The following is a 27,785-nucleotide window of genomic DNA, read 5'->3' on the forward strand; positions in this document are numbered from 1 at the left end:
AGCGTTATTTTTAATAATAATGGTTGTGCGGCGTGATTGAATTTTGATGGTAATGATGCAATCAATTCCCTTCCAATATCAGGCTTCCAATTGGTAATAAAATTGAGGTATTAATTGTCACTTTCATTGGCATCACCCCTCAAAGCTACCAAAAAATTATATGGTAGTGATGAAAATTTAATGTCAACCTTTTTAGCTAATTCATGCTATAATGGGTTGTTAATGTCATTTTAAAAAGTAATACCTAAATAATAAGTTTTTTCAATTTACCAGATAAAATATGAAAATGTCTGATTTATATAAGTCAAGATAAAGCCTTAAGGTAGATGTTGTATTAAGGACAAAATTCTTAGTACCTCATGTGGAATTGCAAATTACAAGATGGTGAAATTGATGAAAACTTTAAATGGACATTTTGAGGAGTTTGTAATATAATTAATGTTTCATGAACCACTTAACCTCCAGGGAAAAAGTAATTAATGTAGCTAGGGTTTGATCAACTGTTCTCTAGCTGCAATGCAAATATGCCGTATTATTGAAAAAAACATTTCGGAAGCTTATAAGGTGTACAAGAATATATTTTTTTTCCAAGTAAATGATCATATCATTATAACTCATCTATTTTAAGGGTGTTACATATTTCTCAAGACTTTGACTCTATCTTAGATCATGCTTTATTCTTTTGTAAGGATTTTATGTCTTTCAGTTGGTCTCATGTGTTTAGGAATGACAACAATGTCGCCCATCACCAAGCTAGATTCATTCTTTTTGATGTTGAGCAGAGATGAAAGAATCATTATTTTTCATAAGTGACTCCTTATGTGTTCATGGATCGTTTATACATCTCATAATGAATGCACCAATATTCCCCTAAAAAAATATATTCTATCACGTTGACTTTGCGTTGAAAGAGCATGATACCATTGACTTCACTTAGTGCACGAGTTACATCTTATATCGTGGGGTTTTTTAAAATTAAATTTCCCCCTAATATCTTAGATTTATTCATTAAGAAAACCTAATGTTATGTAATTATTATTATTAAATCATATGGATTATCCTACATATGACCAAGGCATAATTCAATCATATTAGTTGTTTATAGTGGCATGTTAATTAGATCATCAATACATCTGTTTGAAATTTATATATTAATTGGAAAAAATTATTTTGGCATGTGAGAGTGTATTTTTGTTATTTATTATTTGTTCATTTGGAATTATTCCTATTACACCAATTTTGTATATTTGGAGCCTTGGAGGTATCAATAAGCAATGTGTTAAACATGCGATATACTCGGGTATATGGTAGTAAAAGTTGTACAAGTGTGAAATGTGTGCACTGCTGCAATCATTTTAATTATAAGCATCCAATTGATAAATTACATAGTAGATAGTATGAAGTTAAATCCAGTTATCTTTGATTTATATTATTGAATTTAATTAATATTATCAAAAAAAACCTAGAAAAATTAGAATTAGAAGTGCAAAATGATACTATTAGTCAAAACAAACAACAATTAACAGGTGTCAATTATGAACCATTCCCCTTAAAAAAAATCTGAACCGATTCATAGGAAAATATAACATTTGTGAATATTTGTCCTGATATATTTCCTTTTAAACTCATTTTAAAAATTAAAAGTTCACAATATTAAGGCATTGATTGATTTATGTCTACATTTGTTCAATTCATTGTGGGCATTATGAAATAGTAATTAAGGAAATAGATCAAATCAGATACATTAAAAATTCTGTACCAAAATAAATAAAAATCCTAATTCATACTGTATATGTTGATATCATTGCATGTAATTAAGGAAAGATGTTAGAGCTTTTACATTTACATTTTTTGCACCTTTTAAAATATGGAAATCCCTCCAAATGACACCAAAATCATCAAATTAATTCACAATTACAGATTTAAGTACCACTTCACTTCCTTTTTTCTTTTTCATTAGATAAAATGTCTCTAGGTTTCAGAAAATCTAACATTTATATATATATATATAACATACATTAGTCTCAAAATTGAAATACAAACACACAAAATTGTCCTAGATCCCTCCTCAAACAAGAAAAACCTCTTTATTTCAGTCTTATCCTTCTCTTTTTTCCCTAATCTACCCTAATCAAAAACAAATGGAAGAAACATTAGTCCTAATTGTAGGAGCAGGTCCTGCAGGAATTGCAATTGCTGCATGCCTAGCAAAAAAATCTATTTCCTACATTCTTCTCGAACGAGAAAATTGTTGCGCTTCACTTTGGAAGAAACGAGCTTACGATCGATGCCATCTTCATCTAGCCAAAGAATTTTGTTCATTACCTTATAAGTCACATGCCCCCGAAACCAACAAATATATGGCTAAGGATGATTTTATAAAGTACGTAGACGATTATGTCACGTTCTTTGATATTAGGCCACGGTACTTTCACTCAGTAGAATCTGCATCTTTTGATGAAGTTAAAGGAAAGTGGTTAGTTGAAGCAAAAGACATTTTATTAAATGTGACTAAAGTTTTTGTTGCAAGTTTTTTGGTTGTTGCAACTGGTGAAAATAGCAAAGGTTACATCCCTAATATTCCTGGGTTGAATAGTTTTAAGGGAGATGTTATGCATTCTAGTGAGTACAAGTCTGGTTACAAGTTTCAAGATAAAGATGTTTTGGTCGTTGGATGTGGAAATTCTGGAATGGAGATTAGTTATGATCTCTTTAATTTTGGAGCCAACACTTCGATTGTTATTAGAAATCCGGTTAGACTTCTAATTAATTCTTTCCTTTTTTTACATCGTGGAAATTTGCATTAATATACTATATAATATACTAAAGCGAAAGTAACCATAGCTGATTTTTATCTTAAGGTTCCCTTCTAAACCCGTCAAGTTTTAATAGATGACTGCATTAAAAATATGATTAAAGTCTTAGTGAGCGTTAGCTTATAGATTATTGAATTGCGAATGAGATTTGGCTTATTAGTGCTTTGTATCGGAAATAAAATATATTAAATAACTAAATGCTCGTCTCTTATATTTATTTATTTTAAAACCAGAAAAAAAAATTATTTACTTTCCGAAGAAGGCCAAATTGGTTCAGAAGATTCGTAATTTTCTTCCAAATTATTAATTGATACAATTCTAATGAATTCCTATTCATTAAAACATTTCCAACAGACTCACTTGAGTATTGCTAGGCTTACCTAGTATGTACCTCTTACTATATGTTTAATTTATGCATGCATCTATCTGTATCATATCTACATAATAATTGTTATATAATCTACAAGCTCATATTTTAATAATTTTTGTATTTTGTATATTTATATGAATCTTGGAAATTGATTATTGCAACTCTATTCAGGTTCATGTGCTTACAAGAGAAATGATTTGCGTGGGAATGCATTTACTGAAATACTTTGGTTTATCACTAGTGGACACTTTGATTACTCTTGCTGGGAAATTTAAGTATGGAGATTTGTCAAAATATGGCATTCATCGCCCAAACAAAGGCCCCTTTTTACTTAAAGCAACGACGGGAAGAAGCTCTGTTATTGATGTGGGAACTGTTGCCAAAATTCAATCAGGAGAAATTAAGGTAAGCTTTCTAAGTTTTAACGTTCACAACATCTTAAGAAAAAAACTTTTCAAGTTTTATCGTTCATAACATCTCAAATAAGATTTTCGCAATCTCAAAAAAAAAAAAAAAAAAAGCTTATGTTGTGATATGTTTGAGCCTTGAATTGAGATAATTGTGTTTCTTTGCTTCACAAGTAAAAACTACTTTAATTTCACATAAGGATTAATGATAGCTCAAAAGAGTATCTACATTTACATTAACATAAATCAGTCATTTAATTAACTTTCATACTCTAATAAGAGAAAAAGGTGACTGCTCGAGTAAAAAAAAATGACTGTGTTTCTTATCGGATTTCTAAGCAAAAGAGTAAAATGAGTCACGGAAAGACTTAGCTTTAAATGTATCATGACATATAGATGTGCGATAAATATGATATTATTATTTTACTTGTTAATTATTTAGTTTTTTTTGTCATTTGATATTGATCATGTTATATTTTATGTGGTGCTCTTATCAAAATTTTCTTTATATTTGGAAAAATGCAGGTTTTACCCGGAGTAGTAAGCATTGATGAGAACAAAATCGTGTTTGAAAATAATCTTGAATCACATTTTGATGCAATAATATTCGCAACCGGATTTAAAAGCACAACGTGTGAGTGGCTTAAGGTGAGTACATAATTTTTTCCAGATTTAATTATTATTAATATTAATGTTATTATTATATCATACAATCTTTCCATACTAAACAGATTACAAATGTACCATATTTTTTTTCAATCTTTGGTTTTATCACTTCAATTAATAAAGATTATATATGTGATGATGTTGACCCTAATTTTCCCAACTCCACCTCAGTTTTTTTTTTTTTTTTTTGCTATATGTAACTATTTTGGGTGAGAAATTATCGTATGTATGTTACATGTGATCTGTTCATTTTTTTCATCTCAATCAAGTAATTGATAATGTTAAATCTGATCTCAAATGTCATTAATCATTGAGAAAAAAAAAGGTATTGATGCTCTTTTAATTTGCAAAATGGTGTATAAGAATACCATAAATAGTTATTCGCATTTTACTCTATTTAGTTGTATCTTGAGATCCTGTAAATAATAATTTCATTTTGCCAAAACTCAAGTATGAGATTGCTTATTTACTTATTAATTGATTTATTATTGTTATGTAGGATTATGACTTTATCCTAAAAAACGATGGATTTCCTAAAGAACGATTTCCAAATCATTGGAAAGGGAAGAATAAAGTGTATTGTGCTGGATTGTCAAGGATGGGACTCCAAGGTGTATCAAGAGATGCCATAGCCATTGCTAATGATATTGAGGTTGTTTTACGATCTATAATAGCGCATGAAGATTTTTAAGTTACTTAATTTAGATGTATCAGAAGAAAAAGATGTTGTAAACTCTTAAAAATCTCCCTTTTTTGCTTTGTAATTATAGTACTATCTTTTTAGGCCTAGCCTAGATTTGGGGTCGTTCAACTATAAAATAAAATGACATGAACATTTTGGTGGAATCTCAAAGATATGAATATTTTTTCTTGATATTAACGTATTTGTCTTAATAGTTTGTTAGTTACGGCTATCAGTTGAGCCAACTCTCATATCAATAATTATTTCATGCTCCTAATACATCATCGTGGATAAGGTAATCTATATATACTTGCAAGCACAAAAAATTATTAATTTCATTAAATTATCTTGAGAATTTCACTCAAGAAAGATAGGAGAAAAAAAATTGGATTTTTCTATCTAATGCCCCTGTATTTTACAAAATTCTATGTTGATCCGACCTTTTTGAAATTTCCAAATCGTACCCCTTATAATTTCTAAATGTTACACAAAATACTCTTGATATCAAACAGTAGATTTTGACACTTTTTTTTTACCCTTTGGGAATAAAGTAAGACTAGTTTTTATATGCACGCGATGCGTGCGAAAATACATAGAATTTTTTTTTAGGAATGTAAAAAAATTAAATTAATTGTTAATTATATTTAATAGATTAGGGATATTTGAATTGTTGATGGTTTTCTTTTTGTAATGTCTTTTTTTATTTTTTAAATTAATTAGGTAGTTTTCTTTTTATTTTTAAATTAAAGTAAGCAATTAGAATAGAGATGTAATGAGGGTAAAATGGGGTTTCTAATATTTTGGTGTCCTACCCCTCTTCCCATATAGAATAGAGATTTTTGAGCCTTGTTAGTTGATTGAGGTTTGAGATATGATATGATAAATCGAAAGCTAAGACCAAATACAACTTAGAATTTCGTAAAACACTATTATACTATTACGAGGAGAAAAAAAAAGCTAAACTAGCGGAACATAAATTTTACAAGCTCCATACGTCACTTTTGAGGCCATACTATTTATACATATATATATTTTCATCTATTTCACCATCAAAAAGGCAAACATACCTAATAAGTCTAAAGGTTTGAGAAAAACACATTGTTTAAACCCAAAACCATATTTTTTATAAAGTCCGATCCGGCCCAGTCTATGATCACCTTAACTGTGCTAGCCAGCCAGGTTGGCAGCCATACAATAAATACCAACCCATTTTAAACATTTTGTACTCCAAAAAACGCTTTGTTCTAACAACACTAAAAAACGCGGTCTAAAAATGGCCACGCGATATCTGTGGGGAAGTAGCAGCGAAGCTAATGGCGGTTACCACCGCCGTTGCCGGAGGTTCCGCCGGGGCCGCAATTTTAACTTCCGACGATCCGCCGGCGACGTATAAGTTGTGGACGAGCGTTCATGTACGCCTCTTTCGCGACTCCGTCACCGCCGCTAGTATCGCCTTTGGTACTACTCTTAACTTTTATTGTTGATCTTTTTCGCTTCCAATTAGGGTTTAGGAAGTGGATTATTCGATTTCTGTTTGATTTATTCTAGTAAATTGTGAACTCAATGATTGTTGTTGATGTTTGTTTTGCTTGGATTGAAATTGCAGTTCTGATTTATATTTTCCGTGTAGAAATTGAATGTTTCTGTTGAATTTATGGTTTCAGCTTTTAGATTTTGTTTATAATGTAGTATTCATCATTAATGTTTGAAGAATGAGGTGTAAGAATCTAGAGGAAGGAGATTGTGCGGCGGAATTAGTTTTTGCCTCGTAACCTAGAGATTTGGTTACGCCTGCGTTCATGTTGGAAATGCATGGTTGTAATTCGGATACTATGTGGTCGCGTTTATTGTTGTGAAGTATCCGGAATTCCTAGGATATAATTTTGTACTTTTATGATTCAGTATCCTCTGAATTTCCGCAATTAAATTAAGGTGGGAGAGATTTTCAAGCAATGGATTCAAGTAAAGGACTATTTAGGTGATACTTCTAGCATAAAGTCTATTATTCGCTCCATAGCTCGGATTTAGACTGTAGTTCCATTGTAAGGTGCTTAGGTTTTGTGAAGTTGGTATAGTCTAGGATCTTACTATGGAAGATGTTAATATTGTTCCTTCTCAACGTAGGTTCAGGTACTTATCTTGTTCTTGTCGTAAATCCCTTTTGTACTTCTGACTTTAGGATCAGGCTCTTAGCTTGTTCTTGTCTTAAATCCCTTTTGTACTTTTGACTTTAGGACTCTTTTTCAATTTTTCTCCCATAGTGACTTCATTTAGTGGAGCTTAGTCCAATGTCTAATCTGTAGTTATTGCACTGGTATTCATCATCTACTGTACCACTACCATAACATCCTGTTTAATATGCCACACAAATGGAAACGGAGACGGGACAATATTTTTGGGAAAGTCGGAAATCTGTATTATATATGGCAACACATGGAGGACAACAAAAGATAGAAAAAGCAAAAAAAGAAAAAATCGGGGGATAACTAACTGCTTTATTTAAACGAAAAAAGGAAAAAAAAGAATAAAAAAGTACTACATTTAAACTAAAGAGCAGTTTTTTAGAAAAACAAAATGCAAAGACAATATCCCTATATACCTTCGCACGCATGGCGTGCATATAAGGCTAGTTTAAAAAATGGCGTTTGTAATACTTATAAAAGATCTTCAGAAGTTTACATTATTTCTTTTGGCATGACTCTCATGAAAAGTAAAATCTTATTTTGAAATCCAAGCAAACATAATCCATTATTTCTTGCCTTTCCTTGATCGTAGGATCAAAAAAGTATGTACAGCTTATATGGATGTAACAGTCGACGAGTTGACACCAACTGCAAGAGGCCATCAATATCCATGCAGACTGTCCCCTGTCCGTTCCAAAAGAAAAGGGTCTCTGCCATCTTCGTAGATTAAGGGTCCTCGGCCATGGCCTAAGATTAGATTAAGAACCATGACAGTGGCTAGATCCGTGTCTATTGGGGATATTAAGAGGGTAAGGCCACTGCGAAATAATTTTCTTGTGCAATATGTTGAGGAATGGGAATACCTTTTTGGCTTTTTCCACGCAGAATCTCCTGGAAAAAACATGTTGCTAGAAAAGAGGGATATGAAACACAATGAGAGTTTGGGATGGGGGTGGTTGTGTTATGTGGTTTTTAATTAGGAAGTTTCAGATAAGAGGTTAGATACTTTTTTCCTTTTTATTTCAAATGCTGCAAATCTTCGAGTACAACACTACCAATTTCCGGAGGATATTCCTCCAACCATACTAACTCTTCAAATACATTTTCACTCACCTTTGCTAAATTATGTGCTACTCTATTTCCATCCCTTTTCACAAAGGAGAATACAACGTTTTCTCAAGAACTAGCTAGCACAAGAATATCATTGACAATTCTACCAAAGGAAGAAGATGGGGCCTTCCTTTTATAAAGCTGGTGATACAACTGTAAGTTATCGGTCTCAAGAATGAAAACCTTGAACCCGCTTCCATTGCAATCTTTAGAGCGTGGCGCATTCCCATTGCTTCGGCCACCTCAACAGCAAAACTCCCCCTTATCTTGCAGCACGTTGCCATCACCACATCACCTACATTATCTCGAGCGACACCACCAACCCCTATACAATTGTCTTTGAAAGTGGCAGCATCGGAGTTCATCTTGACAGTTCCCTCAGGTGGCAGCTTCCACGTGCTACAATGCAGCTGCTCCTCAATGCTTCTCCTCTTTCTCTCATTAGCTTGCACATAGTCTCCTGCCCTCCCCATCGAGCTATGAATCACCTTCGACACTTCTATTTTCTTCGCCTCAAACACCCACTTGTTACTTCTATACCATATACTCCACAACACATTCCAAAAAATCTCCCACCACTCCTTCTCGTTATGAATTTCTTGGAGCTTACCACACCATTCACCAATGTACACTCCCTTTATTTCCTCCACATTCAGCCTAAGTGGAGAGTAATACCATATTCTATTCACCTCCGCACAACCCATAAACAAAGGAGTAATATTTTCCTCTCCCTCCCCACAGAGTGGGCACATAACATCAACATCCAAACCTCGATGTGCTAATTGTATCTTCACTGCTAAACCCCCATGAATGGCACGCCAAGCCAGGTGCTTGACCTTTGGCATTACCGATGAGCTCCACAACTTTTTCCACTCAAAAGGAGCATGTGAGTGGGAAGTAGAAGCTTTGCGAGCTCGATCATCCCGAAGAGACCAATACTAAGCGCTTCGGACACTATATTCCCCATCTTTACTTCCTTCCCAAGTCCAGCTATCTTGCATACTATACAACGGGATCGGAATTTTTAGAATTGCTTCGACCTCCCATTGAGGAAAAATCAAGCTCAGTACATCTTCCTTCCAGTTTTATATTCTATTGGTTCACTAACCAACTTGGGCTACTCTTCATTACGTGCTTCACCTGTTGTAACTCGAAAGTTGGGCAAATTTGGCACCCCAGGGTCCTCCCAAATTCGTATTGCAGAGCCATCACTAACCACTATTCTTGCTCCTTTACTCAATACATCTCTTGCGGACAAAATTGATCGCCAAGGATAGATGGAATTTGGCGAGACCGTAGCTTCCATGAAAGACTTGGCGGGGAAGTATTTCCCCTTTAGGACTTTTGCCATCAAAGACTCCTCATTTGTTATCACTCTCCATGCTTGCTTAGCTAAGAGGGCTCTGTTAAAAACATGCATATTCCGGAACCCCATTCCACCCTCTCTTTTTGATTTATGCATCTTCTCCAATGCCACCCATGCTACTTTCTTCTCATCACCTTTTTGACCCCAAAAGAAGCTCCTATACACCTTCTCAATCTCCTTAAGAATATTGATAGGTATTGTGAAGCATTGCATCGCATAAGTGGGGATAGCTTGGGCTATGGATTTTATCATAATCTCTCTACCTCCAAAAGATAAAAATTTCTCTTTCCACCCCTTCAACTTCTTCCAGACACGATCTTGAATGACTTAAAAAATCCGTTTCTTAGAACCATGTATGTAAGTAGGTAGCCCAAGATATCTATCATAGTCTTCAAATGCCTTAAAAGCTAACTTCATTTGAAGCATATTCCTCTTTGCAAGCTCTAGATTTCGGCTAAACGAGACCTCGGATTTATCCATGTTCAATTTCTGTCCGAAGCAGCTTCATAGGTATAGAGAATATCGAGCACAATATCTACTTCTTCATCATTGGCTCGAATAAATAGCAAACTATTTTCTGCAAAAAAACAGATGAATTATCGGTCCATATGACGATCCACTTTTACTCCATGAATTGCTTTCCGCTTCTCCGCATCACTAAGTAACGCAGATATACCTTCTCCACATATTATGAACAAGAAAGGAGATAAGGGATCTCCTTGTCGAAGACCCCTAGATGGATGGAAACTCCGCGACGGTTGACCATTGACTAATACCGCAAACGAAGCTGTCGACATGCATCTCATAATATTTGTCACAAACATCACCGGAAAGCCCATCTTCACCCGCATATCCTCCAAAAATTTCCATTCTACTCTGTCATATGCTTTACTCATGTCCAGTTTGAACCCTAAAAACCCTTTTTTCCATTCTTCTTCTAGAGATAGTGAAAACATTCATAGGCCACCAAGATATTGTCTGTAATTAGCCTTCCCGGAAAAAATCCACTCTGTGACTCATGGATAATATATTCTTTAATCTATTTGCCAACACTTTCGACACCACTTTGTATAACACATTACATAGACTTATGGGTCTGAAATCCATCGGGGACTCACATTTTTTCTTTTTTGGGATCAACACCACAAGAGTATTGTTTATCGACTCAATCTCCTCAACATTGTTCAAAATGCGCAGGACTCTATCAATTACAACACCACCAACAGTTACCCAAAAGGTTTGATAAAAATTCGCCGACATCCCATCTCGTCCCGGTGCCTTCGTAGTGTGCATCTGATCCAGTGCATCTGATCCAGTGCATCTTTGACCTCCATCCTCGTGAAGGGTGCAGCTAGCATGTGAACATCTTCTATCTTCAATTTCGCTTGAATGTTGTCCACCACTTCACCCGTTTCCACCTGATTTCCAACTGAAAAAAGTTTCTCAAAATACGCTACAAACACTTCTTGGATATGCTCCTCTTCTTCGAATTTTTGACCTGCTTCATCATGGATTATTGAAATTTTGTTGCGCTGCACTCGTTGTTTTGCTTTGTTATGGAAGAAAGCTGTATTTTTGTCTCCACATAGCAACCAATCTTGTGTGCTTCTTTGTCTTCAATAAAGCTCCTCCCGTTCTCTAACTCATCCATTCTGTCATCTATTTCTCTCATTTTTGCAATTGTATCATCAGTTTGTGTTTCCATCATCAACTTCGCCATCTGAGCAGTACATTCCCTCATGTCCCAGCAAAGTCTCCAAATTTTGTTTTTCCCCACTTCGTCAAATCACTCGCTGTTCGACTCAATTTCTGTCTCACATCTCCTTCTCCCTGCCATGCTTTTTTTATCACTTCAGCACAAGCATCATCTCTCAACCACATTTTTCCAAATCGATAAATTCTTTTTTTCCTTCTTCAAGTACCACCATTCACACTCATTTTTATGTTCACTAGAATAGGCAAATGATCAGACCTGCGCTTTGTAAGATGTGAAACATACGAGCCTGGGAACATTTCTTTCCATTCATCATTGGCGAGAAAACGGTCAAGCCTCTCCTGCATGTTTTGGTCACCACCTCTATTGTTGGTCCATGTGAATTCATGTCCTACGTAGCCCAAGTCTCAAAAACGGCACTTCTCAACTGCTCGCCGGAAGATGTTGGCATAATTAACATCGAACTCCCCACCTCCACTCTTCTCACATGAAAGCAGCATCAAATTAAAATCTCCCCCACACACTCAAGATCCAACGTTCTCCTCAGCAAGCCGTTCTAGTAACTCTCCAGTTTTGTGTTTCATATCGTCCTTTGGATGACCGTAAAACGCTACTTATCATGCTCATCATTATCCACTAAGACATCTATGTGATGTATGGAAAACGATTGAACATGAATTTGCATTGGATCCTGCCACAGTAGCGCAAGCCCCCCCACTTCTTTTCCTGCCATCTCCTACGCAATTCACAGCAAACATATTAGTAAATTTCAGCTTCTGCTGCACAGCCTCCATCTCATAAATCTTCAGTCGAGTTTCACATAGAAAAAGTAAATGGGGATGTTGAATAATTGTCAAGCGTCGCAACGCATTGGCCGCAAAGGCTGTCCCCAAGCCTTTGCGATTCCTAGAGAGGGCTTGACTCATTGATCACCGAGAGCCCATTGAGTGGGGCCCGCCACCTTCAATTTATTCACCTCCATTGCTCTTTGCTTCTTCTTTCCATGTTGGTCCTCCTCCATGAACTCACTATGGTCCTCTGCATACTCACTTTTGTGAATATTTGTCCTGATATATTTCCTTTTAAAGTCATTTAAAATTAAGAACTTCACAATATTAAGGCATTGATTGATTTATGTCTACATATGTTCAATTCATTGTGGGCATTATGAAATAGTAATTAAGGAAAGAGATCAAATCAGATACATTAAAAATTCTGTACCAAAATAAATAAAAATCCTAATTCATACTGTATATGTTGATATTGTTGCATGTAATTAAGGAAAGATGTTAGAGCTTTTACATTTACATTATTTGCACCTTTTAAAATTTGGAAATCCCTCCATCAGACACCAAAATCATCAAATTAATTCATAATTACAGATTTAAGTACCACTTCACTTCCTTTTTTCTTTTTCATTAGAAAAAATTGTCTCTAGGTTTGAGAAAATCTAACATATATATATATATAACATTGTCTCAAAGTTGAAATACAAACACACAAAATTGTCTTAGATCCCTCCTCAAACAAGAATAACCTCTTTATTTCAGTCTTATCCTCTCTTTCTTGTCTAATCTACACTAAAAAAACAAATGGAAGAAACATTAGTACTAATTGTAGGAGCAGGTCCTGCAGGAATTGCCATTGCTGCATGCCTAGCAAAAAAATCTATTTCCTACATTCTTCTCGAACGAGAAGATTGTTGCGCTTCACTTTGGAAGAAACGAGCTTACGATCGATGCCATCTTCATCTAGCCAAAGAATTTTGCTCCTTACCCTATAAGTCGCATACCCTCGAAGCCAACAAATATATGGCTAAGGATGATTTTATAAAGTACGTAGATGATTATGTATCGGTCTTTGATATTAGGCCACGGTACTTTCACTCTGTAGAATCTGCATCTTTTGATGAAGCCAAAGGAAAGTGGTTAGTTGAAGCAAAAGACATTTTATTAAATGTGACTAAAGTTTTCGTTGCAAGTTTTTTGGTTGTTGCAACGGGTGAAAATAGCAAAGGTTACATTCCTAATATTCCTGGGTTGAATAATTTTAAGGGAAATGTTATGCATTCTAGTGAGTACAAGTCTGGTAACAAGTTTCAAGATAAAGATGTTTTGGTCGTTGGATGTGGAAATTCTGGAATGGAGATTAGTTATGATCTCTTTAATTTTGGAGCCAACACTTCGATTGTTATTAGAAATCCGGTGAGACTTCTAATTAATTCTTACTTTTGTTTTTACGCCAAGAAAATTTGCATTAATATACTATATAATATACTAAAGCGAAAATAACAGTAGCTAATTTTCCTCTTAAGGTTTCCTTCTAAACCCGTCAAAAGTCTTAACGAGCGTTAGCTTATACATTATTGAATTGAGCATGAGATTTGGCTCATTAGTGCTAGAATTTAAATAATTGCATCGGGAAATAAAATATATTAAACTAAATGCTCGTCTCTTATATTTATTTATTTTAAAATAAAAAAGAACTAATTACTTTTCGAACAAGGCCAAATTGGTTAAGAATATTCATAATTTTTTTCCAAATTATTAATTGATAAAATTCTAAGGAATTCCTATTCATTTAAACAATTCCAACATAATCACTTGAAATAAAAGAAATAAGCAAAAAAGAAAATCTGAGTATTGCTAGGCTTACCTAGTATATATGTATCTCTTACTATATGTTTAATTCATGCATGTATCTATCTATATGACTATATCATATCTACATAAAAATTGTTATATAGTAATCTACAAGCTCTTATTTTAAAAATATTTATTGTATATCTTATGAATCTTGGAAATTGATTATTTATATTGCTACTCTATTCAGGTTCATGTGCTTACAAGAGAAATGATTTGCGTGGGAATGCATTTACTGAAATACTTTGGTTTATCACTAGTGGACACTTTGATTACTCTTGCTGGGAAATTTAAGTATGGAGATTTGTCAAAATATGGCATTCATCGCCCAAACAAAGGCCCCTTTTTACTTAAAGCAACGACGGGAAGAAGCTCTGTTATTGATGTGGGAACTGTTGCCAAAATTCAATCAGGAGAAATTAAGGTAAGCTTTCTAAGTTTTAACGTTCACAACATCTTAAGAAAAAAACTTTTCAAGTTTTATCGTTCATAACATCTCAAATAAGATTTTCGCAATCTCAAAAAAAAAAAAAAAAGCTTACATTGTGATATGTTTGAGCCTTGAATTGAGATAATTGTGTTTCTTCGCTTCACAAGTAAAAACTACTTTAATTTCACATAAGCATTTTTTTTTTTTTTTTTTTTTTTTTTTTTTGGCAACAAGAGCAAACAGACAAACTAAAATAATTTACCTAGCCTAGCCGCTGTTGCTAAATTATGCGCTACAACTAGATTTTCTCTCTTAACCCTCGTAATACCCCATTGAGGAACACGATGAGCCAGAGCCCTGACTTACATCAATATAAATCAGTCATTTAATTAACTTTCATACTCTAACAAGAGCAAGGTGACTGGTCGAGTAAAAAAAAATTGACTATGTGTTTCCTATCGGATTTATAAGCAAAAGAGTAAAATGAGTCAGGGAAAGACTTAGCCTTAGATGTATCATGACATTTAGATGTGCGATAAATATGATATTATTATTTTACTTGTTAATTATTTAGTTTTTTTTTGTCATTTGATATTGATCATGTTATATTTTATGTGGTGCTCTTATCAAAATTTTCTTTATATTTGGAAAATTGCAGTTTACCCGGAGTAGTAAGCATTGATGAGAACAAAATCGTGTTTGAAAATAATGTTGAATCACATTTTGATGCAATAATATTCGCAACCGGATTTAAAAGCACGACGTGTGAGTGGCTTAAGGTGAGTACATTTTTTTTCAGATTTAATTATTAATATTGACATTATTATTGTTATTATTATTATTATTATATCATACAATCTTTCCATACTAAACAGATTACAGATGTACTAGAAAATTTTTCAATCTTTGGTTTAATCACTCCAATTAAAGATGATTAAATAAGTGATGATGTTGACCTTGATTTTCTCAACTCCTATCTGCAATATGTATTTTTTTTTTTTTTTTTTGCTATATGTAACTATTTTGGGTGAGAAATTATCATATTTATGTTACTTGTGATCTGCTCATATTTTCATCTCTAATTAAGTAATTATTATCTTAATTTGATCTCAAATGTCATTAATTAATTGTTGAAAGAAAAAAAGTATTGATGCTCCTTTGCAAAATGGTGTATAGGAATACCATAAATGGTTATTCATCGTTTTACTCTATTTAGTTGTATCTTAGAATCATGTAAATAATTATTTCATTTCGCCAAAACTCAAGTATGAAATTGCTTATTTACTTATTAATTGATTATTATTGTTATGTAGGATTATGACTTTATCCTAAAAGACGATGGATTTCCGAAAGAACGCTTTCCAAATCATTGGAAAGGAAAGAATAAAGTGTATTGTGCTGGATTGTCAAGGATGGGACTCCAAGGTGTATCAAGAGATGCCATAGCCATTGCTAATGATATTGAGGTTGTTTTACGATCTGTGATATCGCATGAAGATTTTTAAGTTACTTTAAATATATCCAGAAGAAGAAGAAAAACATTGTTGTAAACTCAAAAATCTCCTTTTTTTTTCTCTGTAATTATAGTACTCTCCTTTTAGGCCTAGCCTAGATTTGGGGCTTGTTCAACTCTTAACATGACATGAACATTTTGGTGGAATCTCAAAGATATGATGACATTTACGCTATTAGATAATACATTCTTTTAAAATTAACGAATTTGTCTTAATATTTCGTTAGTTACATGTCAGTTGAGCCAACTCTTATATCAATAGTTATTTCATGCTTCTAATACATTATCGTGGATAAGGTATCTATGTATATATGCAAGCACAAAAATTTATTAATTAATCTTAAGAATTTTGCTCAAGAAAGATAGAATTTTTTTTTTGGGTTTTTCTATCTAATGCCCTTGTGTTTTATGAAATTCTATGTTGAACCTACCTTTTTGAAATTTTCAAATCATACCCCTTAAACTTTCTAAATGTTACAATAAATACCTTTATACACGATATCAAACAGTAAATTTTTGGGACTCTCCTACCCTGTGGGCATAAAGTAAGATTTTCGAGCCTTTTTAGTTGACTTAGGCTTGAGATATGATCTAACAAATTGAAAGCTAAGGCCAAATACAACGTAGAATTTCGTAAAAACTACTATACTATTATGAGGAAAAACAAATAAAACTAAACTAGTGAATCGTAAATTTTACAAGCTCCATACGCCACTTTGAGGCCATTCAATATATACATATATATTTCCATTTATTTCACCCTTATACTCGAAAAGACGAACATACCTAGTAAGTCTAATAGGTTTGGCAGAACACGTCATTTTTTTTGGTAAACAAATCATTCATTCATTAGTTAATAAATTTGAAAATATTACAATTTGATGATAAATATTCAGTATAGTAACCAGGGGTAGAGAAAGTCATAATTACAATACAAGTCGCATCAATGGCTCTACAAACCTTAGCTAATTCATATGCTACATGATTAAACGCCTGTTACAAAAACTGATTCCTCGGGAACCTCTTGAGCCAATTCCTGCAAGAGTGTACTACATTGAGACATAAATCAGATCGATCCTCCATAATAACGAGGTCAACCGCATTCTTAAAATCAAAGTAAATGATAGAATGTTTAAGGTTCTAAGACTCCACACAATACATAGCCTCTAAAATTGCAAGAAGCTCCACTGCAAGAGAATTATTAGCATAGAACACGTCATTTGTAAACTTCAAAACCATACTTTCGACAAAGGATATGTTTGGCAAAACTAGCGGTTCTAGTAGCTGTTAGCGGTTGTAGTCCAACCCAGTCCGATCTATAATCACCTCTAACAGTGCCAGCAGGTTGGCGGCCAAACAATAAATACCAACCCATTTTAAACATTTTGTACAAAAAATACGTTGTCTTGTTCTAACAACACTAAAAAACGCGGTCTAAAAATGGCCACGCGATCTCTGTGGGGAGCAGCAGCGAAGCTAATGGCGGTTGCTACCACCGTCGCCGGAGGTTCCGCCGGTGCCGCAATTCTAACTTCCGACGATCCGCCGGCGACGTATAAGTTGTGGACGAATGTTCCTGTACGCCTCTTTCGCGACTCCGTCACCGCCGCTAGTATCGCCTTTGGTACTACTCTTAACTTCTATTGGTGATCTTTTTCGTTTTCAATTAGGGTTTAGGAAGTGGATTACTCGATTTTTGTTTGATTTATTCTAGTAAATTATGAACTCAATGATTGTTGTTGATGTTTGTTTTGGTTGGATTGAAATTGCAGTTTTGATTTCTATTTTCCGTGTAGAAATTGAGTGTTTCTGTTGAATTTATGGTTTCAGCTTTTAGATTCTTGTTACTTCTTTAATTAGTTGATTGTAATGTAGTATTCATCATTAATGTTTGAAGAATGAGGTGTAAGTATCTAGAGAGGAAGGAGATTGTGCGACGGAATTAGTTTTTGCCTCGTAACCTAGAGATTTCGTTACGCCTGCGTTCATGTTGGAAATGCATGGTTGGAATTCGGATACTATGTGGTCGCGTTTATTGTTGTGAAATACCAGGAATTCCTAGGATATAAGTTTGTACTTTTATGATTCAGTATCCTCTGAATTTCCGCAATTAAATTGAGGTGGGAGAGATTTTCAAGCAATGGATTCACGTAAAGGACTACTTCTATTTAGGTGATACTTTTAGCATAAAGTCTATTTTTTGCTCCATAGCGCGGATTTAGACTGTTGTTCCATTGTGAGGTGCTTAGGTTTTGTGAAGTTGGTATAGTCTAGGATATGAACTTGAGGTTCTAGACGGTTAAATTGCGAGATGTGCCAGATAATACATGTTATTCCCTCTATTTCACTTTATAAATTTTGCACATATGTTATTACGTTCTCTAGTTTGGTACAGGCAATCCTGTCATCTTTTATTTATTAGGATAATTGTAGTACTATTCATGGTCAATTTCTCAAGGTGGTTATAATAGCAGTTATTCATAAAGTCTTTTATTATCTTTCTGTTGATCAATTTTTTACTTGAGTACTTGACACAAGGTTTTTCTCCATTTCAATCAATTCTTACAAATTAGTACTTGACTACTTGATGCCTATCTCTTTGAGAGTTGTATTATTGACCCATGTCATGAAATGTTTCTACAAATTATGTTCGTCATATATCATTTAAATTGTTGGAATGTGTATGTTCTATCATATGTGTCTAATATCGTTATGCATGGATCAGATTATGAATATTCGCTGTTGGGATTACCCGAAGGGAGCACTGAGTATTCAAAAGTGAAACATGAGGTTCATCTTAGAAGTGCACGTAAGCTTCAAGATTTATGCTTCAAAAATGGAGGAATATATATTAAGCTTGGTCAACATATTGGTCAATTGGTATGACCTATACTTTCTAGCATTAATGAACAAAAAGCAAACTGAATTTGCTCCTGTGATGGACTCATAGCTTTGGCATGAGCATCTATTGTAGATTTGTAAGCAGCCATGTCTATAGTTTTGTTGTCTCTACAGTTCTGATGGTGCTTTCTTCTTTCTGTATCAGGAATATTTGGTGCCTGAAGAGTATGTAAAAATAATGAGGGAATCTATGTTGAATAGATGTCCGGTTTCATCATATGATCAAGTGTGTGATGTCATCAAGAAGGAGCTTGGAGGGATGCCAGATGAAGTATGTACATTTTGTCCTTTTTTCTCCCCCTAAACCTTTTCTAAGCGAAGTGTATATTGCTAAATTGTGGGTCTCTTCTTGAGCTCATAAGTTGCTCCTTAACTCTTAAATCTCTCTTCTTTTGTGTTCTGTTCTTGAGATAGCACAAAGTGGATAGTCCAAATGTGCAGCAGCACATGATATAAAGACACTACCTAGAAAGTAGATGATCCATTAAGAGAGTGGGGTGCAAGGCATGGGGAACTCAGAACTGTATATGTTTTACTGCTGTGCTCTAATTCCTGCATAACTTGGGAGTGTGGGAATAAGTAATGTGGCAATATCTCCAGAAATAATTTTTGTCAACTGTATCAAGTGTCAGAGTTCTTATGAAAGACCTCAGTTTTTATTTTATTTATTCCAGCTTATGTAGGAGTAAATGGAGCTTCTGCTGGCTCATCCTTAATAGAGCCCAGCCACTAGACCCCCTCCCCCTATATTAAAAATATAAAAAGAATAATATTAAAGAGAGATTTGAACCAAGGTAATGTCCTGAGAGATGAAGCTCATGTTTGCTATATTTTGTAGCAGGACATACTTGAAGTCTTTACAATAGTGGCATATCAAGTTGAATTGTTTTATGCCCTGTATGTGCAGATTTTCACCAAATTTGATCCTGATCCCATAGCAAGTGCTTCCCTTGCACAAGTTCATGTTGCACATTTGCATAACGGCCAAAAAGTTGCTGTGAAGGTTACTACTTCTATATTCTTATAAATTGAATTTTACAAATTTTGTGGATGGGAGCGCTGTTTATTGTTTTTTTCTTTACTTGAATCCTATTATTTTTCTGTTATCCAGGTACAACACACTCACATGACTGACACTGCGGCTGCAGATTATGCAACTGTGGAGTTAATTGTAAATACTCTGCATCGGCTGTTTCCCGATTTTGATTATAGGTACTTCAAAGTGTTGTACTCTTGTTTGCTGGTCAATATACTAAGTGCAAGATTACCCAAAGCTCAATGTATCAATGCTGGCCGATATCTTGAAATATGTTAGAGCGAAGGGCTGTCAAATGATGGCTACACTTAACTGCTTGTTTTCCTGTTAATGCATGAGTATTGTATCGAACAACAACAAAAATGCCAAAGCCTTAATCCCAAAAGTTGTGGCTGGTTGCATGCACAAAGAAATTATCTCATGTTGTCCCGCTATATGCTCCTTCAAACCCATCTTGTAGTTACAAATCTACTTTCCTTACTGGCGGATTGTCTAGTTAACGTAACATGTGCAAAACTAAAGTAGTTGATTTTCTCTTACTTCATCCCTCAATATTTGTAGGTCCAACTTCCTCGGAATATCTTTATTCCAAACTCTATCCTTACGTTGTTCCCACACATCCTTTTTAACATACACATCTCTATTACACATTTACACGCTATGTCCCAATATTGCGACCCAAATAGTAACATCGATTTAACAACCTTCCTATACAACTTTCTTTTTAACTTCTTTCCCGGTCGATGCTCACTATATTAGCCACCTAGAACCTTGTATCTTGGCCAATATCTCAATTTCTATGGAAGTGACCCAAGGTACTTAAAATACTCACTTACAGGTACCTTCGTACCATCTGATGCCACGGCATACATCATCGTTTGACACTCTACTAAATTGGCACTCTACGTACTGAGTTGAGTGAGTTATGCTCCATTTTAGTTTAAACCCTCTTTCTTTGAACTTTTGTTTCTGCACTTTAACTTGGCATCTGTACTCACCAATACTCTATTATCTGAATACAAACATACACCACAATAGCTCAACTTGGATAAAACAACTTTTTTTAATTTTTTAACTGGACAACATTCATGGATAGTATCTTTACCATATTATGAATAGTTAACTTATATGGCCTCCAAATGGTAGAACACTCCAGCCTAATTTGCCAAGTCTCTTGTTATATATAGGTGGTTGATTGCTGAGGTTCGTGACAGCTTACCAAAGGTATGTTACAGAGAATCAGTACAATAAACAAGTGGAAGTAAGAGATTCTAATTCTTCTGTTTGAGGTTCCTCTGGTTCTTTTTGAATAATGTACTATGTTGATACTGAATTGACTAAAATTTTAAACTCTATGGAACTTCATTATTCACTGTTTTGGATTTCATGTATATGCTTCATGATGCTAACTGTTTTTGAGACTACTCCCTTGTTTTAGTATAATTTTTTGAAGTTATATCACGTGGATTAAACAAGCCTTGTATGATGTATTAGGAGATGTACAAGGTCCCTAACTAAATATCCTGCTCCTTGCATAATTTAAATGATCTCTAATTGACTATTCCCTCTGTCTCCTAATGATTTTCATACTTTCCTTTAGTCCCTTAATTTTTTTAATTGTCATTTCAAGTAAACTTTTCATTTTCTCTCTTTATTATGTCATCCCTTTTTCTCTCTTCTCTCTCTCTCTATATATATATCATATTACTTTTTTTTTCATTTCACGTAAATTTTCTATTGACATTCAACAACTATTCTTAATATATGTGCCAAACCTAAATGTGATAATTTTTAAGGGATGTAGGGGGGCATAAAGGATGAGAGAACACGGGAATAGTTGGAATAGTTTGTCATTTTTCTAAATAACTTGACATTCAACAACTATTCTTAATATATGTGCCAATCTTAAATGTGATAATTTTTAAGGGATGTAGGGGGGCATAAAGGATGAGAGAACACGGGAATAGTTGGAATAGTTTGTCATTTTTCTAAATAACTTATGATGCAAATATGGAAGGTTGGTGATATGAGTATGGTTTGTATTAATGAGAGGAGAGAGAAGTGATTCATCATGAAATATCATTATTCTATTGAGGTTTCACCTTTTTCTAATCGACATGCCTAGTCTGGTCTTTTTCATCACAAATAGCTCTTTTTCCCTATGACATACAACATTCTTATTGATTTTGGGAAGGAGGTAGTAACACTCTGAAGTCTAAACCTTATGAACATTCATTAGAATTGGTGTCAACTTTTGTGGCTGTAATTGTTTTTATTGTTGTCTGAGTTTTTTAACTTGGATTTTTGTCAATACTTTGTCCGGACCGTGCAGATTGTAGATTATGCTGCAAGGAATTATTGCTAATTGATAAATTTGAAGCAAGTAATGAGATTTCTTATCTTTTACTCCTATAATGGTTATCGATCAAGAACTCTAGATTATCAATGTCAGTTAGAGATCATTTACATATTTTGGATCTGGATATGACTTATCTACCCTTTGACTTTTCCGCTGTCATTTAACTCTAGGATAATTATCAATGTCATTTGCACAAGATAATTTTTCAATGTCATGTACACCATGTGCACCTACTCCAAATCATTAAGTCATTGTATGTGAAGATTTGTAAGATGACCTAATCATGATGATTATCGTTGTGGGCTTGTGGCTATCAGGAACTGGACTTTTTGGTGGAGGCACAGAACAGTGAAAAATGTTTGCATAATTTTGGGAAGCTGTCGCCACATATAGCAGACAGTATATATGTTCCATTGGTCTACTGGAATTTGAGTACTTCCAAATTGCTAACTATGGAGTTTATGGATGGTGTGCAAATTGATGATGTGAAGGGCATTCAGAGGATGGGAGTTCAACCATGCGATGTTTCCAGACTGGTAACTTTGCTGACCTTGCAACGCTTGATAACATGGCATGATCCTGGGACTTGGTACATGATTTCTGGCATAGAAAAGCATGCAATCATGCGCTCTGGTGTCACATGACTTCTGTTCCTGAGTTCTCATTATTTCTTATTAAGAACGGTTGTCATTCTGCATAAATTTTGAGTTGAAGAAGTAATTTGACAGGGGTCAAAATCATGGTTTAGGACGGTCTGGCTTGTTATTTTTGAAAAAATTTCTTGAGAGTTTTGTTCTATAACCTCCAGAATTGTCTAATGTGGTGGTTGTTTTGTATTGACTGCAGGTTAGTGAAACTTTTGCGGAGATGATTTACAAACATGGTTTTGTCCACTGTGATCCACATGCGGCCAACTTGCTGGTTCGTCCATTGCCTTCTGGCAAAAGAAATATCTTGGGTAAGAAGTTGATCCTTTTTTCTTATTACTTTTTTTTTTGTATTGCAGAATCATTTGTCGTGTATACAGGCAAGGTGTTATCCCCAAATCCAAATCTTACAGTAAATCAGCCAATGTCGTATAGAAACTCAAGTTTCCCCATTAAGGTCTTATATAATCATCCTGTTTGAGGTCATCCTAGTATTGCTTCTGTACACAAATTCAGTCCAATCCGCATTATCATTTGCTAGCCTTGCTTACGCTTGAGAACTGTCTTCTAATTTCAAGTAAACCATCTACTAAGAGATGTTAGCCGAGCATGAGGAAAAAGTGGTGGCAGAAGATCAGAGAGTCTCCGATTAGGGACTGAATACTTCCGACTAATATGATTTTGATAGTAGATATAAATATGTAATTATTTTATCTTAACTTAGGAAACTATACATAAGATAAAATGTTTACATATTTGTATCTACCATAAGATTTTAATGAGAATTCGTAGTAAATGGTGTGCATGAAGCTCACTTCAGTAGCATTGAATTGGTTTCAGCTTCACTCATTGTCTATATTAATAATCTGAGGATGAAAATAATAGTGTAGGAATTGTGATGATCTCAAATCGCCACCACCACGTCACGAAGAAAGAGGTAAGAAAATTTAGAGTAACACAAACAATCGGAGGATATTTGGTTTAAAGAACAGTACAAAAGAGTCACGAACACTGCTGAGCCTGGTGCAATAGCTGCTATAGCTGCTGCCTTTTTCAGAAAAGTAGGCATTCGAGAGGCTCAGGAATTTTCCGAAAAGAAAGATAGAATGCAGTCAACTTTCTGAACATCCTTATGTGATTTCCTCCTTTCCCTTTTATAGTTGCACTCAAAACAAAACAAAACAAAACAAAACAAATGAGGCAGGAGAAAAATGCATTTATCTGCAAATAAGGTTGAGATTTATCTATTTTGGTTATTTGATAGTTTATGGCCTGAATTTACAATATATTTGAATTTTGAAGGTTTAGGGGATGGATTGCAGAATGAACTTAAATTAGTGGGATGCTCAGCTAGTTGTGCCTCATAAAAAACCAATCAACTCTGATGGGTTACTTCTAATTGGGACAATGGTGATGATTGCGGATGTCTTTTTGAATACCTAAAACTTTGTGAAAGTTGGGAAAAGTTGATTTTGTGATAGTACTTTTATAGATAAATTAGCAACTTTTTTTATTTGAAATATGATAGATCAATAGATATTCTTTTAGCGAAATTATGGTTTAACTTAGCTTTCCAAAGGCCCTGTGTGGATCCAGCCTTCCTTAACAAGCTCTAGGTACCTGAGATATGCATCTATCGATTGTGGAAGTTGAAACGCTTCACCCCTCACTAGCATATTGCTTGTGTTCTGGCGCACAATCACTGACTATAAAATCAAATGTGGTTTGTTATTTTGGGACGAAGGTAGTAATTTTCTTTTAGTGGCGACTTTACTGCATATTTTGCATGTATGTGTCCAGAATGAATCTCACACGAGTAGATGTCTTCGTTTGGCTTATCATTATACATTTATCCCTGAGTTTCCTTTGCATAGTTTACTCTTTTACTAGATTTCATATACAATATCTGTCTTCTGAATTTCCTTGCTTTTAACAGGGAAGAGAAAACCACAGTTGGTACTTTTGGACCATGGTCTATATAAAGAACTTGACTATCATACCAGAATCAACTATGCTGCATTGTGGAAGGTATGAAATTTTTTGTGCCATTCTTTTTTAAAAAGATTGTCCTCCTTAGTCTTAATATTAATATATTATAAGGTTTGGCTATATCTAGTCCTAAGGACTAATTACAAGAATTACATATATTTACTAAGATATTATTAGTTTCGGAACTTATGACAAGACCACGTGTTGATCAGTGTTATTAATGTTTATCCACTGCTTGATATTTCTACTTATAGCTTCTTGTAGGTAACCCTTGGGGTACATATAACATTTTCCTATGTGATATATGTGGAGCACTCGAGACTTATTTATATTCATGATATCTAATGTAGGGATTGGTGTTTTCTGATGCTAAGGCTATAAAAGAAAATTGTGCAAAGCTGGGTGCTGGGGATGACCTCTATGCACTATTTGCAGGTATTCTGACAATGAGGCCTTGGAATAGGGTCATTGATACCTCAGTTGATCATTTGATGGTACAGGGGACAGAGAGTGATCGATCGGAACTCCAGGTAGACTTATCTACTACAATGCTTTAGCTTTTGTCTTTCACTGAGGTGATTTTCCAGTTATACAGTTGATTCTGTATATATCATTGGGTGGTCTTCCTACAGACTGGGTTGTACTCGGGGAGCTGCTGTTAAATTGATGGTTCTTCTATTGATTGTCATCAAATTATTAACATTCTGAATTGTTGATTGCAGATGTATGCGTCTCTGTACTTTCCTCAGATATCTGAACTTCTGAGGAGGCTGCCTCGTGTAATTTTGTTAATGCTGAAGACCAATGATTGTTTACGAGCGGTCAATAATGCTTTGGTATTGCATTTAAACTTCAAATTTAAGTTACTGCATAGATTACTTACTCAATATGCTTTTTAGTCGTTTTTGACAGACCAGGTAGATTAACATCTAAGTGATACTTGTATTCATAATCTGACGAACTGGCTTATGTTCATAAACTTGTCATCTTAAAGTTCCTATACTTCTTGGGGGTCCTGGAGACGATGAATGCATGAGAAGAAAAGGGAAAATTTTGTCGGCATGGGTTTTCGCAGTATCTCTAGGTGCTGAGATTTGGGGAGGAAGTAGAATGAACCAAGGAGCATATGTAGGATCTTGAGAATCATTTGTCCTTGGACAGATTGGCTGGATCATACTGGGGGGTGCTAGTTGGTTGTTTTGTTTTTGTATTTGGAGTGTAGGGGAGATGTGAATTTCTGAAAGGTTTTCCTCGCCCTTTTCTTTTTGCTTGAGTCAAATTCACTGAGATATAAGTAGCGTCTCTTCTTTAACGAGTGGCCACTTCCCAAATATTCGTTACTATTATAGCAAAGAAATATGAGTGGGGGACAAATTTGCCTGATTCAAGATACTCCATTCGACTCTTTGGAAAGTAGATTTGCTTGTAGGAGAGACCACCATATGCTTTGATCTACTTGACTTGTAAAGTATTTGTTCCAGCTTAACTAGAGATCTCAAAGCTTGAGCCTGGGAAATGCAGAGCTTCCCTCCCATCAGCATCAGGTCCCGGTCTGGAAATGTTCCAGATTAGTCAGAATCTAGTACTCTAGTGGGCACAAACACCTACGTAATAATGGCTACTCTTTCACGGAAGGGCGCTTATAGTCAAGTGTTGGTTTTTAACATGTTTACATATTAAAAGAGTTCTATTTAGCTGAAAATTTGAAATTAATTTGAGAATGTTTCCTTAATATTCATTTGTCTTTTTCAGTTGACAATGTTGCTAGATCTACCTTCTAATAATCTTTCTTTGTTCAGTTGGATGGATCATCTTTGGATACGTTCTTGATCATAGGTAGGGTTTCTTCTGAAGCAATCATCGAGGCAAAGTTGCTGCAGAAAAAATCTATGCTTACATGGCTAACTGTCTGGGTGGAAGGGATTATTCTAAGAGCCCGACTCCTGGGAATGCACATAGCTATATGGTTGTTGCATGTACAGAAATTGTTGCTATATAGAAAAGCTCTAAACTTCTGAGTGCATGCCTGCTTTATACATCCAAAATAGTAGGCCACAGGAACTTAATCATAGATACAGTTACACAAGAAATATACTCATTTTTGGTACAAAATTAGAGGTTCATATTTCGGGAGCAGTCTGGTTTGCGCGTCCAAGCCAAACTCATACATCATTTTCCCCAAATATTGTTTAGGAATCGAGGATTGCTATGCATTAGTTTCTGCATAATTCTTGGAATTGGAGATGAGGTGACTTTGAGGCGTGAGTCTGGATTTCATTGTTCTTTATGATCTTATTCTTATTGTATCGAAGTCATTGTATTTCATCCTTTAAGGATGATTCAGGTTGTGCACCTTGTTTTTTCTCCTTATATATAAAAAAAATGAGCATAGAACCTTCATTGATTTAATTATCTTAGAACAACCCCGTCTTTGGGGTCTTACATTGTAATTATGAATAATGGCATTGTTGCTGGCTTGCTGCTGCATATGGCATTGGTGACTTGATGTCTTGCTATTTCATAGATTCAATGATTGAATAATGAACAGTTGATAAACTTGCTTTATATCTATTGATGAAGTTTTTCTAAGGGCTCAAGGAGTATGCTTGTCTACTGATTCGATGCTGTTTGATTCCAAAACTTCTAAAAAAAATGTTTGGAGGAGAGGTAAGTACTCCCTCTCTATTTTTTTTTATCTTTCCTCCTATGACTTTGCACGTTTGCCAATGTACTTATTTTACATTAAATATATTTCATTACATATTACTCCCTCTGTTTCAAATTATAAGGCATTTACGCATATTAAGAATTTAGTTAGTTTTAGTTAGATTTGCATAGGTAATAAGAATTGACATCAAATATTGTATTGATAATAGAAAACAACCTATAATATTATATTGATAGTATAAAGTTGCATTTAATTCTACATTGGTAATGGAAAATGCCTTATATTT

General features: G+C 34.6%; 5 protein-coding genes across 6 annotated transcripts; 3 read left to right on the forward strand and 2 right to left on the reverse strand.

The window, feature by feature from the left end:
• The first annotated feature begins 2,141 nt into the window (after positions 1-2,141).
• Positions 2,142-5,008, forward strand: LOC104903418 (probable indole-3-pyruvate monooxygenase YUCCA10). The gene is made up of 4 exons (XM_010691447.2): positions 2,142-2,753; positions 3,358-3,591; positions 4,119-4,241; positions 4,759-5,008. Exons 1-4 carry the CDS (start codon positions 2,142-2,144, stop codon positions 4,948-4,950), a joined length of 1,161 nt encoding a protein of 386 aa, XP_010689749.1. The 3' UTR covers positions 4,951-5,008.
• A 3,133-nt stretch (positions 5,009-8,141) lies between these two features.
• On the reverse strand, positions 8,142-9,079 carry LOC104883373 (uncharacterized). Its single transcript, XM_010667886.1, has 2 exons — positions 8,418-9,079; positions 8,142-8,271 (listed from the first exon to the last, which is right to left on the reverse strand). Exons 1-2 carry the CDS (start codon positions 9,077-9,079, stop codon positions 8,142-8,144), a joined length of 792 nt encoding a protein of 263 aa, XP_010666188.1.
• A 272-nt stretch (positions 9,080-9,351) lies between these two features.
• Positions 9,352-9,813, reverse strand: LOC109134384 (uncharacterized mitochondrial protein AtMg00310-like). The gene has a single exon (XM_019248098.1). It carries the CDS (start codon positions 9,811-9,813, stop codon positions 9,352-9,354), a length of 462 nt encoding a protein of 153 aa, XP_019103643.1.
• Positions 9,814-12,891: 3,078 nt separating this feature from the next.
• Positions 12,892-16,101, forward strand: LOC104903428 (probable indole-3-pyruvate monooxygenase YUCCA10). Its single transcript, XM_057392831.1, has 4 exons — positions 12,892-13,518; positions 14,147-14,382; positions 15,045-15,165; positions 15,700-16,101. Exons 1-4 carry the CDS (start codon positions 12,907-12,909, stop codon positions 15,889-15,891), a joined length of 1,161 nt encoding a protein of 386 aa, XP_057248814.1. The 5' UTR covers positions 12,892-12,906; the 3' UTR covers positions 15,892-16,101.
• A 1,173-nt stretch (positions 16,102-17,274) lies between these two features.
• LOC104903406 (putative ABC1 protein At2g40090) lies at positions 17,275-27,420 on the forward strand. 2 transcript variants are annotated; one of them, XM_010691434.4, is made up of 12 exons: positions 17,275-17,523; positions 18,625-18,779; positions 18,946-19,071; positions 19,708-19,803; positions 19,912-20,012; positions 21,024-21,060; positions 22,513-22,731; positions 23,042-23,153; positions 24,779-24,870; positions 25,182-25,361; positions 25,554-25,667; positions 26,631-27,420. In XM_010691434.4, the coding sequence occupies exons 1-12, from the start codon at positions 17,340-17,342 to the stop codon at positions 26,847-26,849; spliced, it is 1,635 nt and encodes a 544-aa protein (XP_010689736.1). In that variant the 5' UTR covers positions 17,275-17,339; the 3' UTR covers positions 26,850-27,420. The 2 variants fall into 2 exon arrangements, with proteins under 2 accessions (XP_010689736.1, XP_010689744.1); XM_010691442.4 differs by having other exon boundaries at positions 17,383-17,523; positions 18,625-18,708.
• The last annotated feature ends 365 nt before the right edge of the window (positions 27,421-27,785 follow it).

Source organism: Beta vulgaris, chromosome 2, assembly GCF_026745355.1.
Source record: "Beta vulgaris subsp. vulgaris cultivar EL10 chromosome 2, EL10.2, whole genome shotgun sequence".
Taxonomy (NCBI): Eukaryota; Viridiplantae; Streptophyta; class Magnoliopsida; order Caryophyllales; family Amaranthaceae; genus Beta; species Beta vulgaris.

Excerpts from the sequence above, each read along its gene's own strand:
- LOC104903418 (XM_010691447.2), top strand. The coding sequence starts at position 2,142 with ATGGAAGAAACATTAGTCCTAATTGTAGGAGCAGGTCCTGCAGGAATT. Across the intron at positions 3,592-4,118 it reads TTCAATCAGGAGAAATTAAG|GTTTTACCCGGAGTAGTAAG; the intron begins GTAAGCTTTCTA and ends GGAAAAATGCAG. Across the intron at positions 4,242-4,758 it reads CAACGTGTGAGTGGCTTAAG|GATTATGACTTTATCCTAAA; the intron begins GTGAGTACATAA and ends ATTGTTATGTAG.
- LOC104883373 (XM_010667886.1), bottom strand. The coding sequence starts at position 9,079 with ATGCCAAAGGTCAAGCACCTGGCTTGGCGTGCCATTCATGGGGGTTTA. Across the intron at positions 8,272-8,417 it reads GCAATGGAAGCGGGTTCAAG|GGATGGAAATAGAGTAGCAC; the intron begins GTTTTCATTCTT and ends CTTTGTGAAAAG.
- LOC109134384 (XM_019248098.1), bottom strand. The coding sequence starts at position 9,813 with ATGCAATGCTTCACAATACCTATCAATATTCTTAAGGAGATTGAGAAG.
- LOC104903428 (XM_057392831.1), top strand. The coding sequence starts at position 12,907 with ATGGAAGAAACATTAGTACTAATTGTAGGAGCAGGTCCTGCAGGAATT. Across the intron at positions 13,519-14,146 it reads CGATTGTTATTAGAAATCCG|GTTCATGTGCTTACAAGAGA; the intron begins GTGAGACTTCTA and ends TACTCTATTCAG. Across the intron at positions 14,383-15,044 it reads CAATCAGGAGAAATTAAGGT|TTTACCCGGAGTAGTAAGCA; the intron begins AAGCTTTCTAAG and ends GGAAAATTGCAG.
- LOC104903406 (XM_010691434.4), top strand. The coding sequence starts at position 17,340 with ATGGCCACGCGATCTCTGTGGGGAGCAGCAGCGAAGCTAATGGCGGTT. Across the intron at positions 19,804-19,911 it reads GCCAAAAAGTTGCTGTGAAG|GTACAACACACTCACATGAC; the intron begins GTTACTACTTCT and ends TCTGTTATCCAG. Across the intron at positions 25,668-26,630 it reads GAGCGGTCAATAATGCTTTG|TTGGATGGATCATCTTTGGA; the intron begins GTATTGCATTTA and ends TTCTTTGTTCAG.